The sequence below is a fragment of the Rosa rugosa genome, chromosome 2, assembly GCF_958449725.1.
Source record: "Rosa rugosa chromosome 2, drRosRugo1.1, whole genome shotgun sequence".
Taxonomy (NCBI): Eukaryota; Viridiplantae; Streptophyta; class Magnoliopsida; order Rosales; family Rosaceae; genus Rosa; species Rosa rugosa.
The window spans coordinates 18,726,636-18,739,193 of NC_084821.1; the positions used below are offsets into that span (position 1 = coordinate 18,726,636).

The 12,558-nt window shown below is 36.6% G+C and overlaps 1 protein-coding gene across 1 annotated transcript; it reads right to left on the reverse strand.

The window, feature by feature from the left end:
• Positions 1 to 4,321: 4,321 nt before the first annotated feature.
• Positions 4,322 to 5,837, reverse strand: LOC133730489 (uncharacterized). The gene is made up of 2 exons (XM_062158068.1): positions 5,007 to 5,837; positions 4,322 to 4,570 (listed from the first exon to the last, which is right to left on the reverse strand). Exons 1-2 carry the CDS (start codon positions 5,835 to 5,837, stop codon positions 4,322 to 4,324), a joined length of 1,080 nt encoding a protein of 359 aa, XP_062014052.1.
• Between the last annotated feature and the right edge of the window lie 6,721 nt (positions 5,838 to 12,558).

A 12,558-nucleotide genomic window follows, 5' to 3' on the forward strand; every position in this document is an offset into this window, starting at 1 on the left:
CGGCAGAATTTTTCAGTAGATGGTGCCGGTCGGATCCTTTTTTGAGTGGGGGGGGGGGGGAGAGAGAGAGAGAGAGAGAAGCAAAAAAAAAATTAATAGAAAAAGAGAAAAATTAATTTTTAAAAAAAAATTTTAAAGGAAGTGAGGGGTATAATAGTCATTTTAGACCTATTGTGTGAGAATTAGAGAGAATGAGAATTAAACTGTTTAATTTAAAATGTGAGGGACTGAACTATTTTTTGGAGCAAAGTACAGGGAGTAACAAGTATTTAGTCCTAATAGTAATGACTTAGTTCTCAGAATTCAAAAGAAGCTTGTAGGTTGAAAAACAGAAACAATGTCCAGAAGTGGTCAACTGACTTTAATTGAATCAAATCACGTCATTTCCTATTTTAAATGTCCCATGAATATTACACAAAAAAATTGACAATGATCGAGCTTAGAAAAAAAAAATTTGGAAAAATAATTACTCCTATTTTAAATGTCCCATGAATAATTACTCTATTTTCCCAATAGCTTGGAACCCAATTTGCACACCTAAACATAAAGAAGGTCTAGGTATCAGATCTGCTCATGTTTTCAATACTGCACCCTTAGCAAAATTAGGATGTAAGATCCTAACAGAGCCGGATAATTGGTGGGTAAAGATTATTAGAGCAAAATATTTAAGACATCATTCTTTTTTCACTATTAAAAGGTCATCTTGTTCCTATATGGCTTGGAAAGGTATTTTATATTCTGGGGGCGGATCCGTGGCATCACAAATTATAATCAAAATTATACTTCAATTATCAACCATTAGATTAAAAGACTATCAATGGATGATATTAAATTTGAATTTTTCATTTTTCATTTTTTTTTCTCTCTCATTGAATTAATTTAATCCTAACTAAAACTCATTAATTAAAGAAAAATAAGGAAAGACAATCTTCAGAGGAATTCTTTCCTCTTCTTCAACGTTGTCTCTCTCCATGGTATAATCCAATTGAACAAAATACACCAATTATACTTCAATTACCAACTTTTTCACCCTGTTTCCTTTGTAAACCCATAAAGAAAGCATTATGTGCACATATTGGTCGTATCATCATACTCAGGTCATGCAAAGTCAAAATCAATTGAAATTGCTCACCAAGTCATACAAAGTCATAGAGAGAGAGATAGAGAGGAGAAAAAAAAAACCTAGTTCAAGCTAACAATTTCAAAACCACTTGATCTTCAACATCAAAAGTTAAATAGTGATGCAGCTCCAAAATCAATCACTAGACTCTCCAAGCAACTTTGGTCACTTCCAAAGATCTTAACCATCCCTACCAGAACATTAAACCGTGTTTGTCCTCAACAAAGTATACCATGTTGTCTCTAACACAATTCAAGTCTATAAAGTATACTTAATTGTTCTGCTAACATAACATTCACATGAATCTATTAATTCATGGATAGTTTTTTTTTTTTTTTGTCCTTTTTCAGTTTAAAGCATGTAACAATTAAGGAATCAAATCTTTCAATAGGAAAACAATTGAAAGATTTGATTCCTTAATTGTATTCCAAATCAGAATAGCAATTATTGATTTTTATTATGTCATAATAAATAGATTTGATTAATTAGTTAAAAAGAAAAGAAAAAAAAAAGAAAAGAAAAATAATAGATAATGATTTTTTCTTACGATTGATCTCAACCGTTAATTGTTATTAAGTTTAATGGATAGGATTTAAAGTATAATTTTAACTATAATTTGTGATGCCACGGATCCGCCCCCTTATATTCTAGGCACATTTTTCTTCAAGGTATGAGATGGATTGTGGGCAATGGCTCAAACATATATTTCTAGTTTTACAATTTGTGGATTTATATCTTTCCACTAATTAATCTACTGAGTCCTAATTCTAGACACCAAATACTTACTTCTGAACTAATTAGGGATTACATTATTTCTAATTACCAATGGAACGAAAATAAGCTAAAGCAACATTTGCTTGTTCAAATTGCTTAAAGAATTATGACTCTTCCTTTACCTTCTTTGATTACCATGATGAATTTGTCAGGCCCAAGTGGTCATGGTAAATTCACTATTAAACTAACCTCAGAGCTTCATTATGCACTAATTCCTAATTATTCTCAGTCTAAATTACTAAACACAAGAGTTTTTTTACCATTTACCCTAATTTTAGAGATTTTTTTTTCCCCTTACACCACTCACTTATTTTTTTTCCCACTTACCTATAAAGACTAATAAAGTCTTCCCTAATACCCAATTAAGTTTTTTTTTTTTTTAGACTATTTTTCCCTCACCCTTTTGTTACATAGAGAGAGAGAGAGAGAGAGAGGCAAGGAAAATGTAAGAGAGAGAAGCCATAGGAGACTTCGCCAGAGTCTGATCACTAATCGCCGGAATCCGGTCATTGATCGCCGGCTGTGGGACTTCTCTGAAAACCTCGTCGAAGGTTCCCAAAGAGGTCGTCGGAGATCTCATAGGTCACCGGAGAGGTTTATTACCCCCCCCCCCCCCAATAAACCTTTATTAGGGGGCAATAAAATTTTATGAAACCTCGCCGAAGGTCCCCAAAGAGGTCGTCGGACATCTCATAGGTCGCCGGAGAGATTTATTGCCGCCGGTTTATTGGGGGCCAATGAATGTTTATTAAGAGGGAAGGGGAACTAATATCCCTAAAATTAGACAAATAAAACTTTGATTGAGGAATAAGATGAGAATATTACGTCAATTCAAAACCTTTTAATGGGGGGCAATATTTATTTCCCCGCAATAAACCTTTATTACGAGATAATAAAACTTTTTCTTTCTTTCCTTCTCGGCCTTCTGCCCATAGTTTACTTAAAAAAATAAAAAAAAATTGATTTCGATACCCAGAAAACGCTCTAGGCACCGAATCGGAGCAAACCCACCTAGAAATCGGGTCGGACCTTGGGTGCAGTCGAGGGATCCAAGCTCGAACCCCTCCTGCCGAGGAAAAAGATGATGACGGCGGTGCACGTCCGTCTCGGAAGTCTAATTAGGTTGACGTGTCGTCGAATCTGCCTCCCATAGTCGGAGATGTCTCGATCGATTGCGAAAAGTTCATGGAGAAGAGAGAGAAGCGAGAGAGGTAGCGTGGCCGGAATCGGAATCACTCTTCTAGCGTGGCTAGAACTGGAAAAGGATTTTTGGAGGAGCCAGAATCGGTTTATCTACTAGCATCATCGGCGTCGTGGCTAGATCTGCGGTGCTCGACGTCATCTCGTCTGCGATCGATGTCGCGCCAGAGGTGGAGATTGGGGGGGGGGAGAGAGAGAGAGAGAGAGAGAGAGAGAGAGAGAGTGGCATGGATGCAGTTTCTTAGTTATACGAAGGGCAAAATTGTCATTTTATTTTAAACTGGATGAGTGGGAATAAAAATCTGTTGGTAGGGTAAGTGAGATCATTTTGGCCAATTTTAGTGCTTTGGGTCAAAGACCCTAAATACAATGTAAAGAAATAGCTTAAAGTCTTCAGTTGGCGCGCAGCTTATTTGACAAAGATTAAAGATCAGAGATATATAATATCTACACAAATGTTTAATTGACAGATCTTGTCTTTTTTGCCATTGTAATCAGGAAAGTATTGATCATTTATTTTTGCATTGCTCCTATACTCAACAAATATGGTCTTTTCATTCTCAAAAAAAAAAAAAAAAAAAAAAAAAAAAAAAAAACAAATATGGTCTTTTTTTCCTCATCATCTGCAACCTACGAATTGGCAATCTTATTTTTATAGGTTGGCTTAATTTTATTATGTCAAATAATCCAAAGGATAAATTTAAATCCTTAGAGTATATTTTCTCTTTCTGATATAACATCTCATATTCAAGAAATAGTTTAATTTTTAGACACCAGACAATGAATCCTAATCAAGTAGTTTTCATATTTACTACTATGATTAATTGATTAAATGCATTTCTATGCATATAATTATATTTAAAACACTATAAATAAGCCAATTCCTAAATCAATTAATATGTGATTAATTCATTTTTATTTGTTTTGTACAAGGTTCAAAAAATCGCTAGGCGCTAGTCGGGCGGTGGGTTGGGGAGGAGCACCTAAGCGGTTTTGTATTTTTTAAATTTTTATTTAATTTATTTATGTAATTAAAAATATATAAACTTATAAAGACTCAAAGAGTAATAAAATTGCACCTAGAATATTCAAATTTTAAGAGAGTCCTAAATAAGCATACATAAAGACTAAAGTGATAAAACAATTGCAAGCCTAAACCTCTAACTCTTCTTCTCCATATCCATCCAAGACTCCTTCGGTATCGGACTCAAACTCAACATCCTCTTCTTATCCCTCCTCTTCCGTGTCCTCATCCGATACAAAATCTTCATCATGAAGCTCTCTTACCTCTACATTTCTAAAACTTTTTCTAAGCCCACTATCCACTCCTGAAGCCTCTCCCTCCATTTCACTAGTAATATCCGAGTCATCTTCTTCATCACCACCATCAACAATCCACCCTTGAGCCCTACTAGCTTCATTACCAAGTAGCACATCTACACCCAACTCTTGAGCCCTTCTCTTTTTGTTGATGATCTTGGCATTGAATTGAACATAAACTAATTTTTCAACCTTGAAGCATCTAGCCTATTCCTTTTCTTTGTATGGATCTACCATAAAAAATATATATATATATACACACACACACACACACTAAAGCATATTTATTGATAAGTTAGTAACAAATCAACAATTTGAAGAGAGTATTCTTCTAGGCATTTGAAAGAAAATACTTACTCCCTCAAAAGTACTCCAATTTCTCTCACACCCGGATGAACTTGTAGTTAAAGAGAGTATTCTTCTAGCCATTTTTTGCAATTTGGGTGTTCCATTTTCATAATTGGACCACCATCCAACTACATATGCACAAAGCCACAAACAAAACAATAACAATAAGTAAACAAAATAAATATCATGCCTAGTAGTTTTCACAAAATAATGAAATAGTCTTAGTTTCTTACCCAGATCATACTTTTCGATCATCATTCTTTGCAAATCCCAACTGAGCTAAAGCTCTTCCAAATCCACCCCCTTTGCTCTTATACATCAACAACTCTTCATTTGTCACAACACTTTGGGTCTCAAGGTCATCGGGAAAGAACTTCTCCACACAAAGAAAGAACCCTTCCATGACAACTTGATCATATTGTATGTCTTCATCCTTGTAGAAGTAATAAGGGTTCAAGAGGTAAGTCGCCAAATGTAATGGACTATCAAGACGGCCACGGGCTTTGTCATCAATAATCTCTATGATTGGCCGATAATTGGCCTCTTGATGTTTGAATGCCTCTTTAATGTCTTCCTTTGCCTTAAGTAATTCTCCATACAAAAAGCCCATTGATGGCTTTTTATCCCCATCCACAAGGCGAAGCTCCTTAAACAAAGGAGCAAACACTTTCAAGCAAAGTGTTACCCCATTCCAAAAAGAGGCACTTAATACGGTATTATATGCCACTTTCCCCTTGGCACTCTTAGAATGTTTGCAAGCGGTCCAATCATCACAAGCAACCATACACCTCAACTCACTCTTCTTGTCCATCAAGCTTTGCAAAGTTAGAAACGAAGTGGCAAATCTAGTGACTCCTGGCCTCACTATGTCTCTTTTCTTTGTATGCTTCCTCATCAAAGCCAATGTCTCGTGATGTGCATAGATAAAGATAGTGAATGCCTTCGCCTTCTCAATCAAACCTTTGAATCTTGGTTGGTTACCAATCCCTTGAAGCATGAGATTCAATGTATGAGTGGCACATGAAGTCCAAAATATATTTGGCCTCTTTATCTTCAACAAATTCTCCGCCACCATATTGTTAGTAGCATTATCCGTCACTACTTGAACTACACTTTGTGGCTCATGCCAACTTCTTCAATGCAATTGTCAACATATTCAAAGATATAGGCCCCGGTGTGTGATTGATCTGAATCTTCCCTTGAAGAAAGAATAGTAGTGCCTTCCTTGCAATTGACACATAAGTTCATAATGCATGCTTCTTCTTTTTCGGTCGCTCCAAGCATCGATCATGATGGAACAACCATTCTTTACCCACTCTTCTTCATGCTTCTTGAGTGAATTTTTAGTCCTCTCAATCTCTTCCTTCAGCAATGGCTCCCTTAGTTGGTATTGAGTTGGAGGTCGGTAACCCGGGCCAAATTGACCAACCTCTTCTACAAATCTTTTGAAGCTATCATTATCAACGGCATGAAATGGAATGCCAACTTCATACACCCACCTAGGCAACCATTGAGGCACACTATGTGTTCTTTCCTTCCAAATGGCATCATTAATGTTTTGTTGACGCATCCTCTTGCTTCCATCAATTGAAGAATCGGGAGTGATTGAAGATGCAAATTATCTATGGTTGATTCTATTAAGAGGTAAGATCAATGTTCAGTTTATATTTCCTTCTCTCCCTACCAATTTTAGAACTCAATACACTTTATTGAGTATTCTAGTCAATGAGGTCCTCTTGTTTTGCTTTGCATGTTTAAATACAAAGTGACACTCCTTGATATATGACTAGGCTTGGCCAAATTCATCTTGTCTTCATCTTTTCTTGTCGAATTTCATGAGGGAACTCACCCATTTGTTTGACTCTGTGGTGAGTGTCTTATTTTCTCTTAATTTTGTTCTTAATGTGGTTAATGATATGATTGTTTGATTTCTGGTTTTGTATCTATATTCATACAACATGCTCTCATATTGCTTAGCTTGTATTTGAGAATTGTGTTACTTGATCAAACTCCATGAGTTTTATATTAACTCCTACAGAGTCCTTTTTGGATTGAATTCCTCGCATATCAAAGCCTGTTCTTGTGAATTTCAATTTGAAAGAGGCTCCATTTGCTCTTTCTGAACACATCAAAATCAATTGTGTTTTCAGTATGTTTTTGTCTCTGGTTAAATGATTTGTAAGTATTGTGAAGCCTTCACATCACCTCAGTGATGTTTTTGCTAAAGCTAAATATCCAAAGCTTGTTATTTTCAGCCTAGTTAAGGAACTTGGAACACAAGTCAGTTTCGTTCAAGTTTTGACCAGCTGAAGTGTTTTGAGCATAACTCTCCCAATTTTCATTCTTTTCACTTTATTCTTTTTGGGATGTATTTAGTACATCTTGAAGTTTATTTCTGGAAATTTTTAGCTTGATTGGTTAATGTTTACTATGTCTAAACCATCAAACTGTCCAGTTCCAAAATAATCCAGCTTTGTCATCTTTCACTTTGATATAGTTAGTGACACTTGCTTATTTCCATATTAGGGCCTCCTATAAACCAAAGGAGATTAATGGACGATGGTGAAGCATTGGTCATTTACCCTAACATCGCTTAGCTTTGGACTCAAGTAGGGGGACTCGCCTTAGTTAGTGGTTTTCTATATTGTTTTATAGTCTGAAAATTGGTTTTCTATGGTTATTCTTATTTGAGATGATGAGGGTGACCTGAGAGTGAGAGGAGCATAGCGACTTTCTTGGGATTCAATCTCCTAAACCTCCAGAGGGGCCGTATGGACGGTAGAGTGTCTGGCATCCATTGAGGTGTGGCACTGCTTCTAGGTGATACGGCGCAAGTGGACACTCTCACTACACCTTGTCTGTTTAAACGATAATAGTCATGGTAATGGTGTAGTTGGCTTTATGATCGGTCATCAGGTTTGTCAATTGGATATCCAAATATCTAAGTTTACAGAAAATATTTTCAATGTGGGATTTATCTATATATGTAGTTTTTACTTACTCGCCGGCACCTATGTTTATATATTAGAATTGTTTTCAAACCTAGCTGGGGTTGAGACCTCTACTGGGCTAGTGAGGATGATTGCTCACCCCTAAAACGGTTGTGTGATTGTAGGTACTGTGCATGAAGACGGGACAGCTAGGACTAACGCTGGGTGTGGCATGCTCTTCCAATTTCAAATTTCAATTGTTCTCAAATATTTGTTCTACATAACAGGTTTTGGTTTTGCATTTCAAATCCGACTACCTATTTCATAATTCCTTGTTTTGTAGTAAGTTTGTAACAATTGATCAGAACATCTTCTTCAATTATTTTCTATCAGTTATGCGTTTGCTATGAAGTTATTGGTTCAGAAATTGCATACTAAACTCCTTTGATATTCTACTCAACTTGATTAGCTTATCTCTTTCCAATCTTCTTAAAATATGTCACGTGTTTGCTCTCAATTAACATTACTCGGACAAATGATTTGGAACTCTATGAAACTTGGTTTTAGAAATGGAATTTATTTTGGTATTCGACGTAACAAGTTATTACACCAAAAGTCTTCTCAATTTCACCTCATTCATATTCACGCTTCTAGCTCGATTCTACCTTCCATTGAAAAGTAATTTTAGTGTCAAATCTTATTCAAATGCCTTGCGTATCTTTAGGAGTATGGCTGAACTATTTTTGCTTATGCTCCTAACGGTTCGCGGCACTGTAACGTGACCAATTTGAGGAGGTGCAAATCGAGGCGTTATAGTTTTCATTCTTTTCCTCTCTGATCACACAATAGCTTTATGACAAAAGTCCTATGTATGAAAATGGCCTGAAAGTGCGTAGTATAATTTGGTTTATTGGCATTAGTTTGTCCTATGTAAGTCGAAAGTAGTGACCATCAACTTATAAATGAGTAGTTGTTGTGTATTCTCAGTTATAAATGTATTTAAAAAATGAAAATGAAAGGAGAAAATTGTATTACATCAAATTAGTTGAGAGTCTTAACAAACGAAAATTTCACAATACACCTGATGTATTGATTAGGCCTAGGTTTGGGCCGAGCTGAACCCATATAAAGTAGGAACTGAGATTAAACAAGTACTCCATGTCGGTTCAGTCTTATCATTTTATGAATCAAGAACCGATGAGGACCCGAACTAAAGCCTTAATTACAGTTTAGTTTCATTAGGGTTTTCGGTCACAAACCACATGCTTTCATTGTTTATCTCTTCTCTAATTCTTCTTAAGAGGTTTTGGGGACGATCTATTGACATGGATTCTTGACTTCTTGGTTGTTCTTAGGCTCTTGGGATACTGCGAGAATCTCATTAATTCTCATGGAATTATGAATTTACTGAAGTTGGGAATAAAGAAAGAAGCCATCGATCAATTTGGGAATTCTTAGAAGTGAAGATAGTCTGGATGCTAGAATTGATCTGTGTAGGAAATTAGGCTGACAATTGAATGAAATTAAGTCAAGGATTCAATTTTGAGAAGAATGGAAGAAAGTGAAGAAATAGATCTAGGTTTTGGAGAACTCAAAAGAGAAGAGGAATTAGGATAATGGAGGGGACTCTCAGTTGTAATTGGAATTATATCCTTGGGCTTTGCTGTGGTTAAGTTGCCCGAATAGCATTTGACAAAAAAAGAAGGGCTAAATACAAATTACTACCCTGTGGTTTAGGTCCAAAATCAATTCAGTCCCTGAACTTCCAATTTCATCAAAAACACCCCTGCACTTTCAATTTTGATCTAATAGGTCCAATTTGTTAGTTTTCCGACAATTGAGTTATTTAACTTGTTAATGTGGCTCATATATGGCCTATGTTTTATGATGTGGTGTCGAGGTGGTCTGCATAGTCAATTTAGGAGTGAGTCATACTATTAAAAATAAATAGTTTTTCAACAAATAATCTAACTATAACTTGAATCCATAACAGAATATTAACAAATTGGACCTATTAGATCAAAATTGAAAGTGCAGGGGTGTTTTTGATGAAATTAGAAGTCCAGGGACTGAATTGATTTTGGACCTAAACCACAGGGTACTAACTAGTATTTAGCCCAAAAAAGAAAGTTATCGAAATAGTCTGTATAAATGGAATACATGAACCAGGTTCGATTTCAGTCCAAGATGAGATCAGCAATCAAGGACTGGGACCTACTCATGTCTTTATGACATAAGTGGCATGTCAGTCAAGCGATACATTGCCTCTCCCTCCCTCCCTCCCTCCTTTTTCTCCTCCTCCTCCGCAAGGAGATTCCCACATGTTTCCCCCCCCTCCCCAATGTTCTCTCCCATGATGTTCATTTCATGAACTGATAGAAATAGTATCTAGTTATCTAGACAATGTTATGCTTTGATAAGGCAGTGTATGTTTCTTCACAGCTCGATACTATTGAAGGTTTTGTGTTCAAGCCGATTGTTTCATTGATGAGTTGATGTACCGTTGATGTTTTTGTGTTTAAGTGTTTTGTTTTCTTTATTTTATTGGTTTTCACTTCGTAAACGATGGGATTCAATGGCTTGACAAGCAGGTATAATAACTACTTGGTTTTGTTTTCTTCTATTGAAGTTTTCTTGTCTTTTTGTGATTAGATTCATGACATCTGTTCATGGGTTTATATTAGTCCCAATGTTCGTGCCCATCAACTTCGCTAACAATTTCATGATGCAGTTTCCGAGACACTTCATGTGGAACAAACTAATTTGGGTGGAACGGCCAGGGGATGATGATGATAGGAGTTCTAGTTGACGGTTTGCAATGGTTGAAGATGGTTTTTCAGCGGTTTACTTGAATGCAATTGTTGTTGCTCGTTTTTTATTTGATCACTGATACTTATACAGGCCCACTTTTTGGGTAGCAGTTACAGATTCCCTTCAAAAAATATTATGGAAGTTCCACGCTTTGTTTTAAACCATAGCAGAGGGCTTTGATCACATGCAGTTCATGCCAAGGAGTTGTTTTGCAGTTTATTCCCAGTGGTGGAATTCTTGTTATATGGCTCAGCCGAGCCAAAAAGTTGGTAAGCCGAATATTCGGCCCAAATCGACTTGGCTCGATCTGAAATCGGCCCAGCTCGGCCCATTCGGCCCAAATTCCAAGCCCTGTGTCTTACAAATACTAAGCTTATGGAATGCGGTAATTTCAAAGAAGAATGCTAGCTTATGGAATACTGTAATTTCAAAGAAGAATGACTTTTTGTAGCACGTAACAACTCACCTCATGTGGCAGCTATTTTGGCGTTGCCGCATCATTTAGTGATAGATTTTGATAGGTCTAATTATTTAGATGATTACGTCATATCAACTGCCACATATAGTGGGCTCTAGGTGGTTCACCTACCATTATTCAATATCAAATGACACATGGAATTCAAAAGGTGACATGGCCCATCACACATCCAAACATGTCAATCCATATTTTTATTCAAAATATTCTTTCAAACCATGAACTCACTGTTGGTAAAGCATCATGTTCAAAATGGTATTCCAATTGACAAAACTCAAAAATATCAACCTGTTTGTCATGATTTTCCTAATTTTACATAATTGGAAATTGTAAAAATAAAAAAATGAATTTGTATTAATGTTCATGCAAACATTCTCGAATTTTAATCAGGTAATGATTTTTTTATATACAATCATGACTCCTTAGATATGATGATATGTTTCCCATGTCAAGTAACGATTTAAAAAATATGCAATACATGCGAGAACCATCAGTACATAAGCTATAATGATTCTCAAAAGCTATATAGATGCCTATAATAAAAAGCTATATAGATTAATCCAAATCTTATTCAAATCCAATATAGCACCTATCAGTACATAAGAAATATATTGAATCGATTGTTTTAATGAATAGATCCAATTGCAACTTTGAATATGGAAGTCAAAGGGATCAAATAGGAAATGATACTATATATGAATCATAGAACTATAATAAAATATATTTTTTTTAATAGAAGTTGATTGTTGTTCAATAACCAACAGCCAATAGGTCATATATAGCTTACAAAACTTACATAAGAGTTTCGGCAAGAAAATTCGGGAAAACCTATCCAAGCTAAAGCAAACTAATTAACATCATTGGGAAGCTCACAATTAAGCAAGCCTAAGAATTATGACAAAGCTTCGCCTATTACGGAAAGAAATCATTCAACTAGCCCTCTATTGTCAATCACGCAATTGTGGTACAAATGAGAAACTAAAGACGTCATAGAAGAAGACTCATAGAAACTTACTCACCCTCGCACAGGCTTAAACCCTAAATAGAACAGCTAAGCAATAAACAGCTCCTTCCTATTAGAGTCAGAGCTTAAATCCACACCTGCATTTTTACCTTCCGCTTTCTTAACCCGGCGACCAGACGGACTGAGCTGGAATTCCTGCGGTATAATTGCCAAACTAGGCTTAAAGATCTTCTTTCTCACACCTAAATCCAACATTGGGCCTCTTTTAGCTGCAAGCCTAGTAGAAGACCCAGCAAAGCCCACAGCCACAGTAAAATTGTCGCCCGGTCCAAAGGTGTGCAGCCCAGTCAAACCTATGGTCAACCCTAATTCAAAATTAAGGTTTCCCGCCAGTTTTTCCGGAGCAGCCACAGTTGCACTTGCTGCAGCACCCGGCGCCGGTCCATCCACCGCCACCATATCTCCAGCCATCTCCAACATCAAGCCCAGCTTCACCGGTCCCTTAGGGAGGACCTCCGGCCCCACCACCGCCGTAATAGAAGCCTGCGGACTGGGCACCAACTCAAAGCCCGATTCCAGGTCATCTCGGTCCAACCCGCCACCAAAGTCGCCGCCA

Bases quoted from the DNA above. Each gene is read 5' to 3' on its own strand.
- LOC133730489 (XM_062158068.1), bottom strand. From the start codon at position 5,837: ATGGTGGCGGAGAATTTGTTGAAGATAAAGAGGCCAAATATATTTTGG. The intron at 4,571-5,006 runs GTATGATCTGGG...TTCAATGCCAAG, and splicing joins CAAAGAATGATGATCGAAAA to ATCATCAACAAAAAGAGAAG.